Genomic DNA, 26,883 nt, shown 5'->3' on the forward strand with positions numbered 1-26,883 from the left:
CACAGGGTGTGCAGGCATGTACCCCCTCCAGAGCCCAGAGTACCCTTTTCAGAGTACCCTTACCAGTAGCCCTGCCCCCATGGAGCAGCACCAGCTTCCTGAGACCCTTCTCCCAGGGTGGGCACAGCCCCTTGGGATGCTCCAGCTTTGCAGAACAAGGAGCAGAGGAAAGAAAAAGGGGGAACTTTGCTTTTTCATCAGGAAAACGTCATCTCCGGCTGTCCCCCCACTGTGGTCCAGCAGGGGTCTCCTGACCCAGCTGAGCCCCCCGCCCCCTTGCCCACTGGTGGCCAGCACAGTCCCACCTGCCCTGCACAGAGGCCATCACTCCTGGGGACACTGTGTTTGTCACCAGAGCCTGAGCTGCTGATACTGAGCACAGCCAAAATTTTACCCAGAGAGATTAAATAAAGAAAATAAACAGTGCTGTGAGAAAGACGTGGAATTGAGGCATTTTCCCTACAGGACCAACTCCACAGGTGTGCAAATGCAGATGAAGCACCCAGGGAAGAGAGGTAACTCAAAGCATCTCAGAGCTGATTCAAAACTGATGGAGAGCCCAGCCCAGCTCTGAGAGGGTCCCACAGCTCTGGGACAGGGGCACAGCCCTACTCTGGGCACTTCTAATTCAGCTGGAGCTGGACACAGGAAACCTGCTCATAGTGTCAGCTCCAGCTGAAGTGGATTTGGGTTTGCTTTACAGCAATTGTGTTTTCCCATGGAGAAACCATCCAGCCAGGTGATTTCCGAACAATTTTCCTTGTCTGCTTTTGTAATAAGAAGTGGTAGAAAACAGTGAAGAATAATCATACAATCACAGAATGGTTTGGGTTGGAAGTGACCTTAAAGCTCTTCTAATTCCAACCCGCTGCCAGAGGCAGGGACACCTTCCAGTAGGTGGAAGGAAATAGAAGGACAAATAAAAGTCTCCAACTGCTGAATTCTACAAGTTGCATGTCTCTTTTCTTGTCTTTGCTCATCAGTAAACAGAAATATTCTGCATTGCTAATTGTCAGCTTCTTCATAACATCTCTCACTGTTGAATAAATATAAAATAAATACAGAAATATGCTCCTAGAATCCTACCGCAACAGCAAATGGGATACTGCTAGTGATTTTCAAGGTGTTCATCACTTCTCATGTGTGAGAGCAAACCCACAGGGAGGGTTTTGGGAGGAAGGTGTCTTTCTCCAGATACCTTCTCCCACCCCTGCATCACCAGCCAATCTTTGGACACAGAAAGTTCATTCTGCCACCAATAGGCAGCACAGCAATGCAGAGCTCCACTGATGCCAGTTTATGGGGTTTTTTAAAAAACCAATGCATGCTCTAAGAAGGATAACAAACACGAGTTACCTCCCAAAGGGTCCCCAAATAAAAGGTTTAGGGCAGCAAAGCCCTATGGAGTTCCCCATGCCATCCCTCTCCCAAAGCACACACCACTGAGTCCAGCAGCTCACGTGCTATCAGCAAACATTTGAGAATGATGGTGCTATGTTTGACATTTTTAACTGGCTCTGCATCTCCATGACTGTGTTACAAGCCTCTGGAATCCCTGTTAGACATCCAGCAGCAGCTTTAAACATCTCCACATGCCCCCAGGTGTCACATCAGTCTCTCACCAAATGTATTCCTTCTTTTAATTGCAGATATTCTCCTGCTCAGACAACTAAAGCACTGAGAAACTGCACAGAAAATAAACCATTTAAATATCCTCTAAAGTCTTACAGAAACTGCAAAAATCCAGAGGGGATTTGAAACATTTCCAGTCTTCCCTGCCTCTCAAAATCAGCAGCCACCCAAACACTTCGCTGCTTCAGCAGCCCCTGAAGTTGCAGGGAACTGAGCTGTGCTTTCAACATTTGCAAGAATTTCCTTCCATTGCCATAAACCCCCAGTACTAACATCCCTTCTTCTCCAGCAGGGAGGCTGGGATGAAATATTGGGACCACAGAATCCTGGGATGGGTTGGGTTGAAAGGGACTTTACAAGCCATCCTTTTACTCCCATGCCATGGGCAGGGACACCTCCCACTGTCCCAGGCTGCTCCAAGCCCTGTCCAACCTGGCCTTGGGCACTGCCAGGGATGCAGGGGCAGCCACAGCTGCTCTGGGCACCCTGTGCCAGGGTCCCCTACCCTGCCAGGGAACAATTTCTTCTTAGAATCCAATCTAAATTTTTTCTTATTTAGTTTAAACCCGTTCCCCCTCACAGAATAATGGGGTGAATTAGAGGATCCCATTCAGTGGTTCATCCCAGAGGAGCTCAGGGACCCTCAGCAGCTTCAAACCATCAAGCAAGCAGCAAACACAGGGGTACCCTCCCAGAGGGAGCAGTCCTTCAGAGGAGAGATTATCCAAAGCCAGGTGGGCTGGGCAGATGTGGGGAGCAGCCACCAGCCAGGGCTTGCCGCAGCTTCCACTCCTGAGCTTTAATCCTGGTGCTAATCCTTATTTTTAATCTGAATATTAATAGAATATTTATAAAATGCTGATCTGGAGACAGAGGCCCCTTGGTTTCCTGCAGCTGTGGAGGAGCTTAAGGGTCTGTAGAAGCAGTCAAAATGTTCAGAACAACTGATGAAGGAAGTTCTGGACCCCAGGAGATCCTGCAACGGATTTCCCTGGAGAAAACCATCTTTTAAACTTGGGAATAAAAATCTGAGACAACAGCACAGTGTTTTATTTCTATGATCGCTGGAGTAGTGACATCCCTGGAGAAGCACCTCAGGGACATGACACCCCTGTCCCCCCACCCAGCAGGGAATTGCCCTCCCAGCCAGGGAAAAGAGAACAACCAAAAGAGAAACAGGAAGGTGCCCCACTCACCTGGGTCCCCCTTCTCCCCCCAGTTAGGGAAGGGACAGAGGTTGGTACCTCCTGTGAGCAGGGAAGCCCAAGGCCAGCAATGATCTAGCACCTGCTCCTATGCAGGTGATCCGTCCCATCTCCTCAGAAAAGGACAGGGCAGGAGGCACCCCAGAGAAGCAGAAAATTACCATAAAGATGTATATTTTGGCCCTGGGGCTTAAAAATTCTGAATTAACCAAGTGTTTGAATGGTTCTGGAGCTTTACATGTACCTCCACCTGTGCTCTCCTCATCCCTGCTGGTGGATAGGAGGGGCCACGGTGGAAAGGAAATAGGGAACAACAGCATCAAAATAAGATTTATTATTTAGAACCAAGATTTGGAAAAGACAGACATAGCAGGTAACAACAAAAAGAATGGCTGGCTCCAGCTGCAGGGAGGGTGGTACCAAGAGGCTGATGGGCAGGGGAGGCTCCTGTGGCTCTGGTATCAAAAACAAGAGAAGGGTGAGAACAGCCTGGGCTGGGAATGCAGGAGGAGCAAGGGAGGCCCATGGGTGCAGAGATTTTGGGGCCCAAATGTAACAGCAGGAGCAGCATTTTCCCACTTCTCAGGACAATGCTAACCCAGCTTTCTGAAAACCAGGTGAGTAATCCTTGGATAAATGGTTACTCATGAGATTATTGCTATGAACTACTCTGTCCATCACCTCAGTCCAGGAGACAGCTGAAACCCACCGCCAGGGAACCCAGAGAAAGAAACCCCCACTGCATCGGTTTAGATCATTGAAGGCACTTTAGAGTCTTAAAAATGGCTCCAATTACCCATTCATCTTTGGGAGGATTTTAGTCTTACATTTAAAATCAGCAGTGACTTGAGACTGTATTTAAATCTGGCAAGAAAATTTGGTCAGTCTATGAGAAAAAGAGAGAGGTAAAAAGGGAAGTGACAAGCAGACTCATTCTCCAGTGCAGGATCTGGAGGTTTTTAACTTGATTTAAGTTGATTTAAAATAGAATCTCATCTTTAAAAAATAACTGTGAGAAATTTAAATGGAACTGGATCTTCTCTTTCTTGTATGCGTGCCTAGTTTATCACTTGGAAAATTGCTTAAATGACAATTAACTGTGTGAAACAAAAAGCATTTGAAGGAGTGCCTCCTCCTCTTCCTCCTCCTCCCTCTTCTCCATCTGCTGCTCACGGAAACCTGGCTCACAACAGAAGGGAACAATTTGGAACAAAATCCTTTTCCCCCAAAATAATTCTCCTTTATTTTTTATTGCATAACAGTTTTGTATTTCCAACTATAAATAAAAAAATTATTAGAAAGAAGTTACAAAATAGCGTTGAATGGACCAGAACAGCACAGAATTCCTCACACACGATAAATCATTTCCCATCTTCCTCCTCCTCCTCCTTGGCCGCGGCAGGGCCTTGCGCTTGGCACTGTAGCTGTGGGGGCCACGTGTCACTCACTGATGGTCTCATTTTCAGAATCTAAAAGAAAAAAATATGGATTTCACATCTAGGAAAACCCAAACCAAACCCAAAAAGGCCACGTGAGCTGGGGCACCTCAAGTGTATGAGAGGTGCTGCTGCCAGAGCGCACTCCTGGTCCCACTCCCTGGAAACAGGGACAGAGACGGGCACTTGTGCTGAGAGCTCAGGTGTGTAAACCATTTCTTTTGGTGGCAGAACCTGAGCACCTCACAGGGTCCTCAGACCAGAGTTCTCATTCCTGTGGGGGGAGAGCCAGGCTCCCAGGAGGCAGAGATGGAAAGAGGCAGCAGACAGCCAGCATTTGGCTCAGTTTGTTGGGAGGAGGGGAGATGGATGTGAGGCCGTGTGCGGGTGTCAGAGGAGGATGGGATTGCCCGGGCAGGTCGTGGCACCAGCTCCTCACGCCTGCAGGCTTGGCTCCCTTGTCAAGAAACAAGTCAAGCCTTGGATCACAGGATCACAGAATGGTTGGGTTGGAAGAGACCGCCCTGCAGCATCCCTGGGATGCTGTGCCCCACGCCGGCAGGGATGGGATCCATCTGCTGCCAGAGGAGCAGAGCACGGGGAAGGTGCTTGGACAGACATGAAGGGCACAGCAATGACAGGAGCAGGGTAAAAGGCAAGGGAGGTGCCGAGAGCAGCGCGTCACTGAGGCAGCAGCAGCAGCACAGGGTGTCCCCTCGTGTCCCCCAGCCAGCACCACACGCCCATCACAAGCACCAGTCACGCTGGGGATGTGCTGGGGGACATGCACCCCAGACAGGCTCCACAGACAGACAGACAGACACGTGCACGCTGCTGTGGAGGGGCAGCACAGATGGGTGTGACGGAGCAGACAGCTTTGGGAAGTGCCCAGAGCTCATGCAGGGAACGGAGGGGGAGGCAGGGGACACTGGGGACAGTGCACGGTGCAGACACTGCCAGGATCTGGCACAGCTCCTGCTGGGTCTCTGTGGTCTGGGCTTTGTGTTTGCTAGATGCAATCCCAACTTTCTCCCTCCTGTATTGCCTGCTCTGCCTGTTCACAGGAAGAATTTACTTTTAAGGGAAGGAAAATCATGTCTTCCTCATAATTCTTCCCTGAGCTTCTGATTGTCAGCTCTGAAGATCTGCCTGGATCCACCCCAACACCTGCTCATGGTGGATGACCAGCATTTGGCATGGAGTTTCATCCAGGAAAATAGGACAAAATTAACTATCTCCAGGTAAGTGGGAAAAAAGCATCTGGCAGCAGTGGGTCAGCCACAACACCCAGAACAGAGCCAGCTCCCCAGGCACTTAGCTCCTAAAACAAACCCCCACAGGTGCTCAGCCATGGGCAACAACCCCACCTCTTACTCCAGGCTCAGTCAGCCTGAGCTTTCCCAGGCTGGGTAGGCAGCAGTGCTGGAGAGGTCAGGGAGTGCAGTTACCCACGAGTTTTCTTGGTGACAGCAGAACTGTGGGAAAAGGCAGCCATGGCACACCCTGTAGCTGCTGCCTAACTGAGACAAAGATACCAGATTCAGTCTGTCTAGTCTGATAAACAAACTAGAAATGCTGAGGAACCTTTTACTTTATTTGCAGTCATTGAAAAAAAAAACAACACCAGTGTAAATATTTTTTGGGGCTATTTTATGTCAGACCTGAAGAATCCCCATTTGAAAAGGACTGCAGCTGGTTATTTCTTTTTTACGTGTCAGGGCCCTAAATGCCTCACAAAAACTGCAACAGGCTCAGAGAAGACCCCTGAAGAGTGGCTGGAGAGGCTCTCACCATGCCCAGCTCTTCAAAAGCCACAGTGCCATAGCTGGTGCTCAAGTGGTGCCTCAGTCATGAAAGGCAAAGTGTAGGGATGTGCTCCTTTCTGAGGGGAAAAAACAATCCTAATTTTTCCCTCTGCCTTGTGACTACAACAATGTGCTCAATATTCACCATGCATTCATCCTGTTGCATGGAGAAATTCATCCAAGTGCTCCTTGCTCACTAGATTTGGAAAAACCAAGAGCTTCTCACAAGCATTTCATGTTTTAACAGATACTTTATCAAATCATAGGGCATTGTCTATGAACAGCTTCTCCACAGTAACCGGGTCAGCCCTAAAGCTTCCTGAGACTTTGTGTTGCAGACTGAAGGCTCGACCCATGCAGAGCCTAAAGTCCGCATGAGAAAATTATTTAAAGACAAAAGTTTGATAATCAAATATAGATCCAAGCATATGCAGAAACAGCCTTGATAGCACACGACTACCCCTGAGAAGGGAGGAGAGAGGATCACATCATTCCCAACAGCAGCCATCTCCTGGTCCAAGACTGATGTCCACCTGGATGAGGTATAAGTGATCTCTGTGCTCACACAGCCACTGCTCGCACAGTCAGCAGTGCAGCAGGTCCAGACCACTCTGAGCACCAAATTCCTTCATAAAGCAGAATTTGTAGCCTGATAGCCCCTAAAATCTGTCTCATTACACTGCACTTCTGGAGCCTGGCAGCAGCATGGTTGGGGCTGGAGCATCCCTGTCCTGCTGAATCTACAGGGATCACTCCACAGCCAGAAATGTTGCCCCTGCTAAAAGGCACACACATGAGTCACAGCACAATTCCCACCAGATCAACAAACTGGGTTCATTTCTGGGGTATACAGACAGGAAACTGGCTGTCGGGGATAAAATAATAACAGAGGTCAGCACATCAGACAGCTCCACTGAAACTGAGCCTGCCCAAGCACCAGCCAGGTGCCCAACACCACGAACCACTGAGGTGATCCACAAGGACTCAATCCATGATGAATGATCATAGTCAGAAATAACACACAATCATGGTTTTGTTGTTTTATAAATTCAATCCCATATCAGACATTCATCCAGCCATGACAAGAAGAGTGTGAACTCCCTGTCGAAAGCTCTGTAGAGAGACCATGCCCACTCTACTCCACACAAATCACCCAAAATCAGGACAGAGGAGGGCAGAGGAAGAATTGGAGAAGGCAAGGAAACCTTACTGCACATGACACACAGTCAGAAACTGTTTCATGTGTGACTGTCTCTGAGCCAACAGTTTCAACAGCATCCATGGAAAACTTGAGGGGAACTAGCTGGCAGCAAGGCAGAAAACAAAGCAAGCTTTTGCCATAATAGCTGCTATCTGATGATTAAACATCGATCTCACTCCAAAAGCCTTGAACCTTTTCCTTCATTGCAGTGTAGGTGGTGGGGGGAGTGGGGATGACAGGGAAAGCAATACTGACATCACATAAATTTTAGAAGGAGACTTCTGGTTACAATTCCCTAAAGCCAACTTCCAAGGCATATGTGAAGACAGATGTTTTTCCTGCTCAAACACATGCAAACCAAACAATCAACACAAACTCAAAAAACATCCATGGGGCTTCTCTGGAAAAATTCTGCATGTTCCCAGACTTGACAGTAATGCACTGGGATTATGAAAAAGGCTTGAAGGGAAAGAGCTACCATTGGCAAAGCCAAGTTAAACTAATGATTCAAAGTATTAGTGATTTCCTTCCACAAACACCAAACAGCTTCTTCCCTGGAGGAAGAAGCTCATTTCAGGAATCCTGTCTCTTGGCACCCTGTTCCCAACACAAGTAACTCTGCAGGAGCACAGAGAACGCCACACCTCACCCATTCAGTTCCTTGTCTTGCCCTCAGCTAATGTCAAAGATTTCAGAGAAAAGTAGAAGGCACAAACAGAGCAGTGTAAAGACAGATATGGAGTAATGGTTAAGTAATCACAGAGTCCCAGAATGGTTTGAGTTGGAAGGGACCTTAAAGCCCATCTCATCCCACTCCTTGTCCTGGGCAGAGACACCTTCCACTATCCCAGGTTGCTACAAGCCCCATCCAAACATGGCCTTGGACAGGATCCTTTCCAGGGATCCAGGGGCAGCCACAGCTGCTCTGGGCAACATTTCCTCTTTAAATGAACTTCTCAAACATTTTTTTTTCTTTTCTAAAGGATTTTTAAAAATATTCCCTCTTCCAAGTTGTGGACTGGAGACCAGAGTTAAACATGCAAACAATCTGCAAGGGCCAGTGCTGCATCATTCTTTTGAGTGAAATCTGCTCCAGGGAGGTTGGATCCAGATTTGCAAAAGAGCCTTAAACCCGGCAGTGTTTCTCCCTGCCATCTCCAGTGCCCAGCCTTGCATCCCAGGTGGCAGATGAGCAGTGCCAATGGCAGCAGCTCCTCTCCATGTCCAGTCTTACTCCAAGCAAGTTGGGAATGCAGTGGGAAAGCAGGATGCGGTCATGCATTAAGATACTCCATCACCACATAAGACAATCAGAAGGCCAAATGAAAGGCACACAGGCAAACTTCAACCATTTTCCTAACTTCCCAAACTGAAAACTGCAAAATTTCCCACTGCTGGGTGGGTGACTATGGGGGTTAAGCATTTTTTCAAGATTTGTATTAAATTTATATAACTGAAAGACTGAAAATCAGAGGATCTGTGAGCTCCCTCATTGAAACCTGGTATCTGAGCTCTGTGCTGACTTCCCACATGTCCCTGCAGCACAGTGCTGGCTGGGAATGTTGGGTGATGGCAGAGCTACAGGACATGCAGGACTGGAACCAGCAAGGCCAGGAATTCTACCAGCAGGTTTGACCCATTTGCTGCATGTTTAAGCAATATTCAGTCAGGAATAAAACAAGTTCAGTTCTGGGATCTGTAGGGGATCTTTTTAGGTGCAGTATGGACCCCTCAGTTCTGTCTTACTCTTGGCTCACCTTTTGCTCAAGAAGTTGCTCCATTTATTTAATCTCATGTCATTTGCTTTATTGCCACCTAGGTCAAAGCACCCTGTGACACAATCCTCACAGCCGAGGGCAAAAAAACCATGGCTTGAAGTGAACAGCCAGAAGAGCTGCAGCCAAGAGGGCCATCAGGAAATTAAAAATCATGAGTACGACAATGCCAGCAACACATTCTGAGCTCCTGCTTGGCCCCAGTGCAACAGGCAGGTGCACACCCCCCAAGGCCCTGGAAGGTGCATCCATGCCCTGCTCCCCAGCCACCCCGCCTCTCCCGGGAGCACAGCCATGCAACGCAGCCACCGTGGGGCAGACGGGAGCCAGCGTGGACCAGAGACTTCCCAACCAACACAGCACAGACAGCAAAGCCACATGGAGACAGAAGCAGGAGTTGTCACACCTGCATGCCCTTCTCTCATTTCTCCTGCAGCCTCACTCAGTGATGGTGACTGCCAAGAGGGTGCTGGCAACAGGACTGAGTTCCTCCCACCGAAATGATGACAGGATCCTTCAGAAGGGGTTCCCTAGTGTTTGCAGCTCAGGAGAGAGTTCATGGGCCTCTTTCCCACCTACCAAAGCGAGCATCCTCATGAGCAGCACCAGCAGCCCCAAGGGAGCCATGTGCTCAAAGGAACCAGCTGAGGCTGCAGCCCCTCTGCTGTGCAGAGCCCAGCCCCAGGTAGGGCTCAGGGCTCGGTGCCCCGAGGCGCCAGCACACACACTGGGCACTGCTGTGGGGAGCACCCAACAACTGCCGGAGGCACCACATCTGCTCCTGCTACACAATCCAGGGACAAGAACGAGTCTGGAAAACAAACACAGAATTACCTGGAACAGCTGGAAATTGACACTGCTCTATGTTTTAGGAAAACACTGGGTTTTTCACACCATTTTCAAGCACAAAATGTTTATTTTTTTTTAATCTATACAATTTCTTGGGACTTTTAGTGCCACTGACTTCGTCAGTATACAAGGGATGGACTATACAGGCAATAGCAACATAAACTGTAGGATTCAGTGTGAGCCGAAGGGAACCCGGTGTGAGAACATATTTTCCATGTTTGCTCATGAAGCATACCGACATGAATCTAAAAAACCCAAACAAATTAAAGATACATGGTACAGAGAACAGAAATCTCTTACTGCAGTAAGTATTTTGCCCAGGCAGAAGACTCTGCATAATTGTCTATAAAATTCAATTCTAACTGAATTGATGGAATAATATATTCAAAGGGTACAAACAAAGTAATTTAGACAGGTAAAATGCTTGAAGTACAATAGAACTATACAATTCACAGCTTGGCAGCACAGGACATCTCTGCCCCTCAGCAGAGGGCTACAAAATGTCGTTGTGGGGCCTTTGGGTATGGCCACACCTGGGTCCTGTGCCTGTAATGCTGCCCATAGTGCTCAGGGAAGGAAGGAGACTTACCATGGCAAACCAGCTCTAGTGGTTACCTTGTGCCTTTACACTAGGTGCAGGTGGAGGCTCTATGCACAGTAAAATAGGAAAAAAGCAACTTTCGAACAGGAGAGAGGTGTCCGTGCCACCTGGAGTGCAAACTTGGGTAAAAACAAAGATAAATATATAAATAAATTAAAAAAAAATCCAAACAGAAGGCGGTGAGACACCAAATTTGAAGTGTCAGATATGAAAAAGAACAGCTTCACATTTTTATTCTGTTTTAGCATGAACACAGCTGGCACACCAAGGAGCAGACATCGCCCTCAAGTACAGTGGCCAGAGCAGAACCCAAAATGTGCTCTGCTCACAGGGGGCTCACAGCCACCTGCAGATATGGTCTGCTAGAATCAACAGCTCCATTACTTGTCCTCACTTCTGGAACATGCATGAGCTTGTGATTTAACTAAATTATAAAAGCACAACATAGGGAAAGGAAATGAAATCCAACGTGCTGCTGATCCAGAGGAAAACAGCATTTGCTGCCCATTACAGAATTAAGTCGTCATCTACAATGACTTTACCACAGGCTGGGGAGGAGAAGGGAGAGCGCTGCCTGAAGCTGTTCCCCTGACCTCATATACACCTTCCTTAGATCACTCTGTAAATGCTCCTACATTACAATGTACACTTCACTACTTCTTGTACAAACACCAACAATTTTACGATCAGTGCATCAAACAAGCATGTCAAACAAACCTCACCTCACAATTCTTATTTCTAAAAGCTTCAGAAGTGAAAATTCAACCCATGAATAAAAACAAAGCATTTACAGCAGAATGAAACTGATGAGGAACATCAACTGTAAACCTGCAATATCTTTGCAAATAAAAAGACCTCCAACTCACAAGCAGATTGTAAATAAAATACACCTTTCAAATAATTGTACATCTCTTTCCAGCTGGGACTGGAAAGCTGAGATTCAAGGCACTGAACTCCTGCAGGGTTAGTACAATTTGCTAATTATCAATTCAAGTACAATGATGTTAAGGATCACAAGTGTGAAATGGAACACAAGGAATAAAGTGTCTTCAGCAATGGGACAGAAGCAGGTATTGCCTTGACAGCAAATGATCTGTGGTGACGCCGCCTCACAGTGATTGCTGATGCAGTGTATGGCTGTGCCCCGGGCCCCACCCCATCCCACACAGACCACGGCATGTACAGAGCAAACACTCCAACGTGACGGCATCACAACCACCGGGACCCAGGGCAGGGTCACCCACGGCAAGGCCATCCACTGACAGGGTCAGCCGTGTCAAGGTGCCCATGGCAGAGTCTCAGTGGGAGGGTCACTGTGGCAGGGTCCCGTGGCAGGGTCCCACGCTAGGTCATGCGCAGCCGCGGGCTGGCGGGCCGGGCCGGGCGCTGCAGCGGCACCGGGTACATGCGCAGGCAGGTCCGGCCCAGCGGCGAGAAGCGCACGATGCCAGGCCCTCGGACCAGCCCCGGCTGCGCCACCGGGCCCGGCCACGGCACTCCGTACACGGGTGAGGGGAACACGGCTCCGTACTGACAGAGAGGCATCACGTATGGCGGCACGGCGCCGGCCAGGGCGGGCCCTGGCACGGGCACTGGCAGGGATGGCGCAGCTCCAGGAGCTAATCCTGTGGGCATGGGGCAAGCCACTGGAACGGGGCACTTGCTCCCCAGTCCCGTCCTTACCGAACTTACCTACAAAAAGAGAAACACAACAAGTGTTGCTACAGGGCACTGCTCTCCCCATGTCAGCCCAACGCCGGGCCCTGGGGCAGCTGCGGGCACAGGCTCAGGGGTGCCACAGTGTCCTTGGGGCTTTCTTTTGGGCTCATTTCTTTTTTCCTTTTATACTTTTGTTGGGGGATTGGGTTTTGTTTTTGTTTTTTAAAGACAATATTTGGAATTTAATAGAAAAGGCTGATATGAGGCAGAGGGGAAAGTTACCTCAATATAACTTCATTGTTTAAAAAGACAGGAAGCATCATTAAACAAGTGAAAATTAACACCCTCACATGTCCAAAGGAACTCAATGTTAACTTGTGCATGAAAGTAAATAAACTTCACTAAATGCAGAATTAACCCAAATCCCATGCTCTACCAGCCAGCCTCAAAAGAACTTTAAAAATTCCAGCCCTTATTTCTGTACAAAATTGTTTCACCCAGCCGCAGGGAGCTGAGGGTGGCAGGAGACCTCTCACAGTGGCTCGCTGCCTGGCGCTGCTGCTGGTCGTGCCAGGTGAGGCAAAGCCAGTGAGGACACAGCAGGGTTGCTCTGCCTCATGGGCTGCCAGGACCAATTCCAGACGGTTTTCTAAAATTCTATTAACATAAACTTCAATTATTCAGCTTTGGCATGCGAGGGGCAGAGAAAGAGCGCTCCTCCCTCAAGATGGGATGGCAGAGCTTCCCAAATTACACACTCCATCCTGCATGACACCATGGGAACTGCTGCTACCCCAAATGACTGCAGCATTTTATTACATTTTTCATGTCACAGAATTCACAGCTCCCTGCCAGGGCTCCCACCAGGCCATCTATTTATGGCATAAAGAAAAAAGGGTGTTATTTAATTCTGGGAGTCTCCCATCAATGTGATAGTTCACATTCAATTGATAAAACTGGTGTGAAGGTGAAATTTCAGCAGAAAAAATGAATATATGTCTAAGGTTGTGTGGGATGCTTACTCCATGCTTGTGATTTTAATTTTTCTTCTCAATTAACAATAAAAATTGCAATGACACCAGGATGTCCTACTTTGGGGCATTAACCTCTGTTCTAAGGGCAATTTTAGAAAAATACAGGACTACTTGATGCTCTCCTTCACTTCCCTGTCTCTCATTCTCACCTGAAACCTGAATCTGATAGTGAACATTGAACTGAAGGAGATGCTTCAGGATCATGAATTTAACACCAACAATGTTAAAAACCTCACCAAAATTAACAGAAACCAAAGAACAAGAAACAGAGGAATCAAGGATATATTTTTAAGACCTGCAGATTTCTGTATGCTGTTATTAGATTATTGTTTTAGCATCCTCAAAATGGTGGTTTCCACTGAACTAAGCACCTGTGAGGAATGCCAACAGATGTTTGTGAAAATGCTGCATTTTGGACAATGCTCTCAGGCATGTGTGGGGCTGTTGGGGTGCCCTGTGAAGGGCCAGGAGTTGGACTGTACTAGCAAGAGATTACTCAGTGGCACTAAAAATGTGAGGTTACATTTTTGCCCTTTTTAAAATTAATTTGAAAAACCTTATTTTCAGCTCCTTTAAAGTCCTGAGAAATCTGACTCATTCCAGTTCTGAACTTTTTCCTTCTCAGCTGAATTCCTCAGTAAAGCAGTGGCTGCATTTAATGCTACAGATGTGTGACCAGAAAAAAACTGTCATGCCCCAAACCCAACATTACACATACACATTAAACCTGACAATGTCACGACAAACACACGTCAATGGTTTAACTTTGCTTCCTCTACCTTCCTCCTATGCTTCAACTGAGCTAAATACATACTTTAAGAGCCATGGCACCCGGTTCTTGCATCTTTCCCTTGGTAGGAGCCTCTTGGGTACGGCCTTTTTTAACCACCACCTTTTTAACCAGTTCTGATGACTCAACACTGATGGAGGCCCACACATCCCATTAATTCCTGCATGGAGGTGCTGACTGAAACATCAGAATTAACATATGCCAGAAAAGCAGCCCCAAAGCTGTGGATTTCCTAGCTCCAGGAAAGCCATAAGACTGCAAGTCCCTTTGCTGGTCCTGTTCAAAGGGCAGCAGATGGACATTCAGGCACTGATGAAAGAGGTTTGTGCATCGCTCTGCTGGGATCACAGCACAGCCCTGAACAGGACTGGCTCAGCATCTCAAACCAGCCAGGCTGATGTGATATGACAGCCAGGGATGCCCCTGTGCTGCACAGTGCTGTGTCCATGGTCAGGGGTTCACCTGAGGAGGAGCCCGAGCTGCCAGGGGTGATGGTCCCCAGCACAGCTGAGAGCCCACGTGGGCTCCTGTCACACCTGCCTGGCCAGCTCTAGCCCTCACAGCATCCCCAGGGCCTCCCTGTGCTCAGGACCCCAGACCTGCAGGCAGTCCTGAGGGTGGGGTCTCAGGAGAGCAGGGTGCCATGTGTCATATGGGTAGGAAGGGAAGCTCTTCCCCTCTACATCTTCACTAGGCTCCTCTGCTGAAGCTAGGAACTCACTGAGCCAAGAGAGACAGTGGCACCTTCACCTGCCACCCTCACACCTCTGCTCGTGCCACCTCACCTGCATGCACCCAACTCTCCCTGCACTGACAAACCTCTGCTCTGAGCACCTGCACAGGTCCCTGCAGGTACCAGCCACCAGCTCCTGCTTCCTCCACACCAGACTTCTCCTGGCAGTTTTTCCTTTGTGGCTGTTTATTCCCCTTCCCCCAAATAATCGCACAAACTCATTTAGAAAACAAGAGTAATACATACACAGAAAAAACATACCAGAAAACAATGGTAAAAATGGATAAACGTCACAAGACAAAGACTAGGGTAGTTCAAATACCCCAAATCTGTTGTTTGGACTTGTTATAATTTTTCCTGTGCTCTATCAGGCAAACCTCAAAGTGCTACTACCCCCAGTGATACTTACAGCTCCAGTACAGTCAAACTACACAGCCAAGCACTGGGTGTGACATACCAACACCATAAATACTTCTAGATTTATATCAGAACAGAGGAAACCAGGTAATTCTGTTGTGAAAGCTAACCATAACTATCACAACCCATTTGAAAAGGCAGGATTTAGACAATTTTTCTTTTGCTGGCTACCCCATTAGCATCAGTGTTTTCCTTCTGTATGGACCAGCTATTGCTGAAACAAAACTGAGTCACAGGGCAGACTCAGAGCTGGCTGCCAACATGAGCTGGTAAGGATTATAAAAGAGGTGGATATCTCTTTTATCACTTCTGCCTAGTTTGTTGAAACCCCAAAGCTTTTAGGCACTCCTGAAGAGATGTGTGTGTGCTTTTCCAATTCCCTGGAAAACTATTCAGACCAAGGCAGTGTTGAATAGTTCCAAATACAGATTCATTTTTTATTATTTTCCCAATCCAACAGAGAGGGAAGACACAGGGAAGGGGCTACGGCATGGGTTTGGCATCGTGGCCATGTCCAGCCTGGCTGCTCCCAGCAGCACACCCAAGCCCATGAGTCAGGAAATGCCAGCAGAGGTTCAGATGCTGCTGAAGGTGTCCAAGCCCCCAGCTCCCATCACCCAGTGACACAGACCTGTGTGTTTTCAGAAACAACCTCACTATGCACGGGGAACATGTTTCAGCCTTTTTGGAGGTGATGTTTTTCCTGTAAAACCCGTGGAGCTACACATAGCATGGAGAATAGAAAACATTTTTGGCAAGCCCTTCATTCTCAGGCATCTCCAAAGAGTGTCTTTAAGTACACAATATTCAGTATTCTTTGCACAGAAGGCAGCTCATATTCCTAAACTTATTTCTTGACTAATGCTAACCAAAATACCTGTAAAAATGATTATTTCATCATATCTTCACAAAGATCACATAGAGAAATCACTCAGGCAGTTTGACCTCGGTTCTAATATTTCCTACTGCATTTCAAACTGCTGCTGCTGAGAATCTACCTGCATTTACATGCTTCACAAAGCCATTTGAAAAGGTACATTTCAATGCTCCTGTGACACAAATGTATGAAGGCTCCTCCCCCTATGAAAGGTCTCCCCCAGATTTCTAATACGATCAACCAGGATTTGCAGGCAAATGGACTGGTAACTTCCATAGAAACAAAGCAGAATGTGAAGTTTTCCTTTACATGCCAATTACATTATTGCTGTCTACACTTCTGATGGCAGAGGATGAAAAGAAAACCACTCACTCTTATTTAACACACTACCAGTTTCTCTTCTATTTCCAGCCTTAAAGAGTAGCTTTCACTTAGTTAAAAAAGAATATATTTTATTCACAGCAAACAATTTGCTGCTAGTGGTAGAAGGAGTCTTGAGTAAAAAAGAGATAACTCAGGGAAGTGAGTCCTCTGTTCCAGGGGGAAAGAGAAGATTTTGTTTGAGTCAGCCACACAACTGCCCTGCATATTTATAACAGTAGGTGAACAGGAAGAAAAAATTTTAAAATAAAAAATGTATTTTTCTATTTAAATGTATAGATAACATTTTGGGTTTTTTTGTTTGCTTGTTTAATGTATTTTTCATTGTGGGACAACTCCCTTCACTCCTACTCCTGTATGAAACCCTTTAGGGAGGCATTTCTCTTTACAATAATCCCCAGAGACAAGGCAGAAGTGAAGGTACAAATCCTGCCAGCCCCAGCCCCTCATTTGTGACTATCACAAGGGACCACTTTTCCCAAAACTAAGCCCATGTGAGACAGCCCACCCTAACAACTCTGTACTAGTTTGTTCCAGTTAAAAAAAAAACACAAAAAGCATAAGAATGACCTTGTTTCCTACTTATCCAGCCTTTATTTCCAACATAAAACCTTATAACTTTCTCTGATGGGCTGGAAATCCTTATTCTTTTCTTGCAAAGGCATTTTTGATCAAAAGAGGTGACAAAACACGGTGTTACCAGATGAACTGAAGTACATCCTGAGCTTCAGATTCTCTCTCTCTTGGAAAGCTATTTTTTCCATCCTTTATGTGATTTCCCAAGTTCTTTTTGTCTTTCCAGTTGACTCAGCTGTGATTCACCACAAGGCCATCTCCCCATGGAGCTCATCCCTCCGATACACAGGTTACTTGTCCAGCTGTCCACACTAGGAGTTCTCTCATGCTGCTCCCTTCCTCCTCCTTTGGCTATTTCTCTCCAACACCATGCAGCCCTCTTCTCCCTCAACTTCAATTTTCCAGTTAGGGCCAATTTCAGAGGGTACAAACAGCAAAACAATGCTGAACTCCAAAACCAACCCCTGTCAAACTCTTGTATATCATACCTGCCACCTGCAGCATCCTGTGCCATCTTTGTGGCCAAAACACTCAACAAAAAGCACACCAGCAGTGTTTGCCATCTGCCCTTGCATCTCTGCTGCAGCCAGCATGGTCCTTACAAGGACTTCATGCCCCAAACCACCCCAGGTCTCACCCACCCCAGGGCTCCAGCTGATGCCACTCCTCCACACAACAAGGAACAATGCAAAATGAAGAGCAGGGAATCCCAACCTCTCCATGCTCCTAGTAAATCACCTCCAAAAAACTTCAGTCAGCTTTGCTGATTCCCTGGAACAACTGCCATGGTTGAGAAAGACACAAACCCTCTAAGACCCAGTCTACTGAGATAGGAACATTCCTGTTGCTCTCACAGTGACACACTGCTTTCTCCACAGGCTTCGAGACAGAGACACCAAACTGCAGGAGGTAAAATTAACCCTAAATTGATAGTGACAGATGATTTAAATATGTAAAATAACCACTCATTTCTCCAGAGATACAGGTGGGCAAAACATCCACATACTTCAAACTTCTGCAGCAGTCTCAGGGGAAAGAGACCAAAATGCTGCAAAAAGTGCATCAAAAGAAAGTAAGAAGTGACGTAACAAAATCTGTGCCCTCCCTGCCTCGTTATGGACATCTTTAGTTTGGGTTTACTAGCACCAACTTTGACTTATTTTATGAAAACTGTTAAGGGTCTTAAGTAGACATTGCTTACTCCTGAGCTGGTTAAAGCATTACTGAGCAAAAGGATTATTTACTGACTCAAGAAGCAGCAGGTACCAAAGCAGATGTACTGGTGAGGTTCCTGCTTTGGTACATTTCACCTCACCAACAGCTACAGAGCTACTACTGCTGCAGGACTTTTTCCTTCTACATCCCAAAAAGGCAGTGGTTTGCTATCCAGATCTAGTTCTCTTGCTTTTAGGGGATTACAAAACAGCTCCTCACTGATATTTTCCTCTATTTTGGCTCAATTTGCAGTCTTCCAAGAAAATGAACCCAGCAAAAATTACCAGTCAAATTACTAGTCAAATTACTTTCCAACTAGTGAGGAGATTTGAAAACCCAGACCAGGGTGGGCCAGAATGGTGAACTAGGATTCTGGACACGTGCTCATTTCTTGCTGTGCTGCCTCTGTATCAGCCCTCAGCAGCACTGAATGCAGACATGATGCACCTGCAATGGCTTTGTCCTGCTGCTGAGAACAGAAAGGGACCAATGGGGGCTTTCCAGTTCCTTATTTGTTGTAGGATACTTTGACAGCATTTTTGAGGATGGTATTGTCCAAAAGGCAAGGGTCAGCACCCTCCCAGCTGTCCCCTCTCCCAGCACAGAACTCACTCCAATTCCACTCAAACAATGGCTCCCAACCACAGAGCCACCAGTCCCTGTTCCAAGGAAAGTTAATATTAAACATCAAAAAGAAACTTTACTAATAGCTGAAACTGAAGTTGAGCAACAGATGATAATGATAGGAGTATTGCTCTGCATCGCTGTTAATAAGCAGTTTGGAATTTTAAAATAAATATTTATATATATATTGCTGCCCATATATCCCTTAAGATTATTCCAAAGGACAATTAAAAAAAAATTGATTTAGTGCTGAATGAAAAGATCTGGACATTTATAGAAAGCATTTATCTGGAGTAATTTTAGTCTATGTCCTCCTCCACATCTGAGTTCTGCAAAGGCTGTCAGACACATAGCAAAAGGTATGTCCTTCAAGGAGGGCCACTTACTCCACATGTCTCATTCTGCATTTGCATGGGGTTAGCCTTTGGCTCCATGTCTTGCCTTTTTTGGTTCTGCTTCAGTTGGTTTAAAGAAGGTTTTGTCTGTGCAGCTCCAACAGTTTTGCTCGTCCACTGGTCCACCAGCTTGTGCAGGTCATCTGTGAACGTCCCTTTCTTGTTGTTACTGTTGTTGGCCTGAACCTGCAACGTCGACTGCGGGAGGGGCTCAGGACATGTCACCAGGCTGTTGGTCGAGGATCCTGGAAAATCACACAGAGAGCTGAGATGGTGTCTCTGCCTTATCTCTGCAGCTCAAACCCCTTCTCACCTACTGCCACTCTAGTGGTGGCTTTTCGGATTTCTAACCCTCCCCCTCCTGGCTGCAGAACACCTTTGCTTAAAGAAATGGTCCAAGTCCAATGGGTTTGCATTTTCTATCACATCATGTTACCTTGGCTACTAATTTGTCTTGGGTGAAATTAGGGACAGGGACTGAAGCCAGGAATGCAGCCCCATAAAGCTGACATCCCATACAACATCTCCTCAGACACTACCATGAGGAAGAGGGAGGTGGGATGTATTGCTAACATTGCAAGCATTTATAAAATTAATTTACCATTTATTTCACTTGCCTAAGTTTACTGTCCTCCTGGAAAAATGTTATTGTCACAGAGGTTACAGGCAGGACTGGTTCCTGCTCCTCTGGGAGCCCACCACCTCTCTCGATGATGCCAGGACCATTCACATGGCTATTTGTGTATTTTGGGGGAAAAAACCCCATCAGGACCATGAAAGTATAGAAGAGAGAGGAGAGAGGCTGTAGTGGGCAGGGTGACTGGTTGAGACAAAGATAGAGAACTTTTGGTATAGATAAAAGCAGTCAGGAAGAGTACTGATAGAGATTTAATTCTGTATGTTCACTTCTTTCTAGAAGAACTAGTAAAAAAAAAAATTCTGCCCTTTTTCTGCTTAGTTACTACAAGTCTGACACAGCAAGCTCAGCAGGGCACTGCAACTGAAGGAGTCTGAGTTTGACCTAAGCAGAAAATGTAAAGTAACTTCTCAGCTAACATACTTGAGACAGCTAAAGATTGGAAATAAAGACCATCTCTCCAAGCAAAAAGTTCATAGAACTGTAGTAAAATGATTGTATAAGCAAACATGAACATGGAATATTTTCTCTGTTAATCAGTTACCAGCCAATGAAACCAAGTACACTAATTAGTCCTACAGTTATATAAAATACATTAATAACCTTTAAATGATCATGCATTCAACCTGCAATGTCACTTCTAAGCGAATACTGCTCAATTCCTTTTCCTTCACTTGGGGTAAAAGTGAGAAAAGTAAAGATTTTTAGAAGAAAGCTCTTCAATTGGTGTTTAATATTTCATGCAGCTCAAGGGGGCTGGAGTGGTTTTAAGCTATCAATTCCTCCAGCAGAGAACTGCAGTCATATAGAGGTGTGTATTTCAGAGACAGACACTGGACCCAGTTCCCTGGCCGCATGCGTGCACGGTCTCACACACAGAACACCACGACTCTCTTGCAGCATGCAAGGTTCCCAAGACATCATAGCACATGCATTACTCTCAAAGTATCACAATTTATAGTCTAGCTTCTGGTAAGTGCATCAGCTCTAGTTATTAAACAATTAGCTTTTAGTAAAAAATAATAATAAAAAAGCAAAGAACATCCCATGCCATGAAGGAAATACTGAGAAACAAAAACGGGATAGTTACTACTACTGTGATCTTTGCCTAGACATAGTCGTTTCAAGGTGGACCCTACAAGGTAAAACAATACAAGACACACAGAATTAGGTAAGACTAAACACAACAAATCAGATGGACAAGCTTCTGTACTTTTAAGCAATCAGAAAGTAGTTATTATGCAAGAAAGGACAGACAAAGTCAGCAGTTCAGGTGAGTAAAGGAAGCCTAAATAACTGGACAGCTCAAACCTTTCTTAATGTGCAGCCATTCAAAAGCTTTGGGAAGTACCACAACATGCCAAAAGCAAGGGCTCATGACTTAAAGATGCATTTGTTTGGGTTTTTTTTGGTTGGTTGGTTTTAAATTTTTTTTAATTGATTTTATTTTCCTTTTTTTTTTTTTTTTCCCAAATTGCCTTGGCTTCCTAATAGAAGGTTTTGATTTGTTTCCTATTAATGCAGGAAATAATGTCAATTTAGTTTGTGATTGGAGGCCAAAAATGCTTTCAGGAACAAGTCAAGCTAGTCTGGCTGCAAAGACAAACCATAAAACAACCCTAAAAATCTTGTTTTACGAGTCCAAAAAGATACATTGTTCTGCAGGTCTGAGGCCAATTGTTTCCAAATAGTATATTTGTAGGATTTGTGTCTAAATGTGAGACTCTGAACTTCAATTGAATGGAACTGTGAATGAGCTTCTCCTATGCCTTGTCCAAGTGCAGAAAAATAATCCGTCAGGGTAGCCAAGTTTTAATTTAACTAAACTACTTGTTTTTTTCATTATTGTCTTGTTCCATCATTCATTATGATTTTACAGTCTATTGATAGATAGCAGAGTGCCAGAAGTGTGCCGAGACCCCGACTCGACTGTCAGATCTTGCCAGACATTGGCACCGTTGCTATTTGGGTGCCAAAATTTCCTGAAAGGTATTTTGGACTTGATAAGAAGAATATTGTTATGGGATGGGGGGAGATGAGTGTCTGACATGGGCTATGGTGGGTTCATTGGGAAGAAGCACTTGAAACCATGAGCAAAATCAGACTGGGGCAAAAAAGTAAGATAGAGGATGATGGGCTTTTTCTCTAGAGTAAACAGTGGTGTAACATTTTGTTACTGTGCCAGAAATGCAGCTTTAAACTCAGAGATTGCAGGTCCAGGCTGACACAGGCCCTAAATGAGTCTTCAGAGGAGAAGGAAGCGATTTCAGTCAGAGACTGAGGAAGAGAAAGTAAAGAAACAAGGGAGGGAGGAAGTAAGGGAGAAGAGATGTTTGTGCTTAGATATGGGTGGCATGAGGAACGGAGGACTGCTCTGAAAGAATTTCTTATTATTTCATATAGTTCATATGGATTTCTATCCTGAGAAAATCAGGACATGACTACAACAACACAAGCATGACCAAGTTCAGTTCTCATTTCAAAGCCCAGATAGCAAACACAGTCACATTCACAACTCAACCATCTGTCTTGTATTCTTTTATCTTTTGCTCTCTTTTCCCTCAGATATACCTTACCTTGCCTATCCCAACGTAAGCTACCAATTCCCACAATAGAAACAAGTGCCCACAACGGCAGTGGCCACAGCAGCAATCCTAGAGGCTATTTCCTGCAGCAACAAGCACTTCTTAGCACAACAGGAATGCAAATGGAAAGCACCTGCCCACGAGAAATAAAAGCAGGCAGCTGACTGCAGTACGTGCTTGAATGTGTGTAAAATCCCCTTCATTGCCAACCCCTCTGCTTCCTGCACAGCCAGGCACAGGTTTCCAAGCACCTCAGGTGCCAAACCCAACCTGGGGAAGTGACAGAAATGGCAATACTCAACACACTCATGAAACACCTGCATGGGGGGCTCCAGCTCTGAGGAAAGTATCACAGGAGAGTCAGGCACCGAGAAGAGAGCTGCTCCTTCCAGCAGCATCACTCCAGTGTGGGGCTTGGGAGAAGGGAAACATTCCGTAAGCGGTGAGACTGCCTCAAGCAGGGACTGACAGTTATCAGCCATGGTTGGTTATGAACTCAAATTAAATTAAAAATTCACTTTGTAGATCTAATTCACCCAATTAATTGTATTACTGCTAAAATTAACATGTTTAAGAACAGTAAAGTTAAGGAGATGAATAATAATTAAGATTTAATGTAAGATTGTGAAAGTTCAGCAGAGCATTTTACCTCCAATTCCAGATCTCTTATCTGAGGAATTAAATAGCTATTATACAGAACAGAAAAAATCCACTGTCCCATATTTGCACTAACAGCTGCCAAAAAGCTGGAAAGCTACAAAAAAAATGGAAATGGCAATAAACTGCTAGACCATTTCCATAATTGCATATGCACATACAGTATATGAATTGCTACAAACTTGGCAAAAAATTGCATTACACAAGATTCCAAGCCTAAGCCAAATGGAGCTTTGAAAATTCCACTCACAATCAGTGAAAAGTCTTCCCTAAGGCACCCTTGCAGTTTAGCCCAGGAAAAATTATGCAGATTATTTTTTTTCAGGATAAAATTATGCCAAAGCCCATCAAAAATACTCTATTTCATGAAACACACAAAGGAGAAGTCAATATTGTACATGGCTCAAAATGTCCTGCAGAACACTGTGGAAGTGTTTGAGTCTGATGGATCTTGTAACCAGAGCAAGATCCTTGTGATACTGTCTTTAATGCATCTGAACATTGATTTTTAAAGTTGCCAACGTTTCTGCCAGTGCAGCAGGTCTCCTGCTGGCATATCCCACCTTGCCAAAGGGCTGGTTTTCCTTAACCAAACACACAGATTCGGAGCATTTCTGAAAACGCAGCACAGTGTTTCTCAACAGCTCTCAAACAAAAAAAAATACCAGGGAAACCTTGACTAATGGAATAGACCCAGGACTCTGTACTGTCTGGAGGCGCCACCGCGCTGCTGGCACTGGGTAGTCATGTCCCAGCCCTGTACAACTGCACAGAGGATGGAATCCTACCTGCAATGGTTTGGGTTGGAAGGGACTTTAAAGCCCATCCAGTTCCATCCCCTGCCATGGCCATGGGCATGGACACCTTCCACTATCCCAAGTGCTCCAAGCCCCATCCAGCCTGTCCTGGGACACTTCCAGGGATGGGGTATGGATGCAAACATGTTTAGCACTTAATGCAAATGCTTGGCTTTGCCTGCCTGCTGGGTGCACTGATGTCTCTTGCAGAGGGAAAGGAAGATGAGCCAGCTGGTATTGCCAACATCATCACCTTCAAATAACAGAATAAAAGGATGGTTTACGTTGGAAGACCTTAAAAGCACATCCTTTTCCAAACCCCTGCCACGGGCAGGCTGCTCCAAGCTCCATCCAACCTGGCCTTCCTTGAGCACTGTTTTTCCTGAGGCTCCAGACACACCTGCTCTGGATCCCAGCTCCATAGAACATCCTACTGTCCGTCCTGCCCGCCGCTGTCCCAGCCCCAGCCACCCTGGGGAAGGACAGGAATGCACACAGCACCAGTCCTGCACTCACACACACATCCCACCTGCTGAGCTCACAGGAAAACAAGCTGGAATAGCCTCCTGCCCCATCAAACCTGCCCACAGCTCAGCCATGGGGACCTGCCAAGCTCCCCAGGTGAGAGGCACCTCAGGTGAGAGGCTCCTCTGGCAGCCAAGCTGTGCTGTCAGGACTGGGACCCTCAGGGGTGACCTAGGGTTGCAGTGTCATGTTAAGTGCCTGAACTGCACCCATCTCCTGGTGTGACTCAGAGATGGGGGAGGCCAAACCTCCCCCTGTACTCGCCCAGACCCTGAGAGAGCACATGGGCTGAGAACAGAAAGCAATTAGTCATGCCGAGTTATTTAAGCATGAGGAAACTTCGTGATTCAAAGGATTTACATATTCCCTTGGTTTCATTCACAACATCCATGCACCCAAACATTTTTAATACACTGATTTTTATTGCCAGACCTTTTGCATCCTACTGAATAGTAATTCCATGGAAGATTATTGAAGCGTCTTCTGGGAATTACATGTGCAGAAGAAGAAATTACTGTGGCCACTATAACACCAAACAGGAATTTTTGGGAGCTGAGAATTCTCCTCAGGTTATCAAGAAAAAATCCCTAAATGCAAAATTGTCTCATGACATCACCAGTCATGAAAAGCTCACATGATAATAAATTCTGTAAATGTCTATCACCTGAGTGTTTGTGCTTTCAGGGAGCTCAAAAAAAAAGTTTTGAGATTATTTCTTAAAATACTGTTTATTCATAAAATTAGGAGGAGTGTATTGGAGTGGTCTTGTGCCTTTGACATGACCCATTTGGATAGTAATGAGCAGTGCAGAACTCCAAGGGGAGATCTGATACTCCTATAAACCCATAGTTATTTAACTAAACACTTTCTCAAAAACGTTATCAGCCCTTCTAAGGTTATATGTAAGTGGCCTATAGTACCTGTTCAGCACAACATATCTTTATTGTACAAGCAAAATCCGTTTGCCTAAAAAGCAGCATCTACAATTGGGTAAAAAAGTCTGATTTTTTTCATTAAATAGCTTGATATTGTTTGGTAGAATTGCCAATTACTTTATAAGTCAGACAAATAGGGTACAAATAGAAGGTGCACAGTTATTTGAGACAAAACTTCTGGATCCTAACAATCCATTTCCAAGTATCATCTGAATATCTGATATTGCTTTTTACTTATTTATGCTTTGATGAACTGCTAATTGACTTCATCTCTGAGGTCACATAAGGTCATAAGAAAATAAACTGAGTCAAGTGCTTCAGCCAGATCAGCTTACACAAAAAGTTGATGGGACTCTCCCTTAGAGTAACCAGATCTTCCTGCGCCTTATGATTCCATAAAAAAATCGCTCACTTAAAGTAATTAAAGTGACTGCATGGGGAAAAGCCCACCTGGGACAGAGATTTGGAAAGAACTAGCTGGAGCACTATTGTCTCAGCATTTCCACATGCAAAGAGCGGGGAAAAAATTAAAGAAAATAGAGTGGATATAAACAGTACTGTATATCGAGTTAATACAGCCCTTGTATGGAAGTTATACCCTCCAGTGACCTTCTAGAATTGTATCAGCTTGCTACATGCATGTCTTCAGAGTCCAAACATGTGTGAAAGAGACCATTCGTCTACAGAAGGATGGATTTCGTTTTGTTGTCGCTGGAACCGGGACAGCAGACATGTATATTTGCCACATTGCAAATAAAATTACTTCAACAGAAATCACATAAAGTACAAAAGCTTTGATAACTCCAGGGTAAAATTTACCATCAGGCTATATATAATAAATGATGAGATCTTCCACACATGCTTTTGGTGCCCAGGCATGAGCCAAAAGCAGTGCAAAAAAAGCTTTCACATGAAAAATTAATATAAATAAGGTGTGTTCATGATGATTACTTAAAAAAAAGAGAAAAAGAAAGAAAAGATGGTTGAGAAAAAGGGGCATCCTGCCAAACATATTAGAGATTTAAATCATGGAATTGGAAAAAGGGGGTAAAAGAAAGATGGACTGTGATAAAATACAAAAGAACAAATACAAACAGATGGACAAAGACACAGGTCCACTGAGGAATCTGGTACGAGGTTTGCTACTAGATTTATAGGTCACTCTCTCAGACGTTTGGTGGAAAACCGTCCAGCCTGTAAATGAATATAAAGGGAAGAAAACAAAGACACTTATAAAGTACAAGTAGCTGTGATCAGATGTCCTAAACCATCAGTCAAATCAGCTTTGTTAGTTAAACCTCCACATCTCCCCCTTAACTTTGCCAAAGAGGAGCAAGTTCACTGACCATACACAAAGGATGCAATAACAGCAGAAGAGGACAGATAGGTATTTTGTAGATTAGTTTGGCAGGATGTGCAATGAGAGGAAGGTATTTTAATCATCATTGGAACTTCCCATATGCATGGCAACAAGATCAGTCAAAGCCTATGATGGGGGCAATACACAGAGGTCTCAGAACTGGGGTAATGGGAGCACAGTCC

General features: G+C 45.4%; 1 protein-coding gene across 9 annotated transcripts in view; it reads right to left on the reverse strand.

Annotated features, from left to right (window-relative positions):
- Nucleotides 1–3,141: 3,141 nt before the first annotated feature.
- Nucleotides 3,142–26,883, reverse strand: part of WNK2 (WNK lysine deficient protein kinase 2) — a 96,092-nt gene continuing 72,350 nt past the window's right edge. For 3 of the 9 annotated variants that reach the window (XM_066558215.1, XM_066558212.1, XM_066558211.1), the window contains exons 25-28: nucleotides 26,437–26,535; nucleotides 20,933–20,977; nucleotides 19,197–19,450; nucleotides 9,951–12,196 (exon numbers count right to left, since the gene is read on the reverse strand). In XM_066558215.1, the coding sequence (XP_066414312.1) occupies nucleotides 11,849–12,196; nucleotides 19,197–19,450; nucleotides 20,933–20,977; nucleotides 26,437–26,535 (746 nt within the window). In that variant the 3' untranslated portion in view covers nucleotides 9,951–11,848. Of the gene's footprint in view, nucleotides 4,307–9,950; nucleotides 12,197–19,196; nucleotides 19,451–20,932; nucleotides 20,978–26,436; nucleotides 26,536–26,883 lie in introns of those variants that run through there. The other 6 variants (XM_066558217.1, XM_066558216.1, XM_066558218.1 and 3 more) reach the window with 5 other exon arrangements.

This window comes from Molothrus aeneus, chromosome 12 (assembly GCF_037042795.1).
Source record: "Molothrus aeneus isolate 106 chromosome 12, BPBGC_Maene_1.0, whole genome shotgun sequence".
NCBI lineage: Eukaryota > Metazoa > Chordata > Aves > Passeriformes > Icteridae > Molothrus > Molothrus aeneus.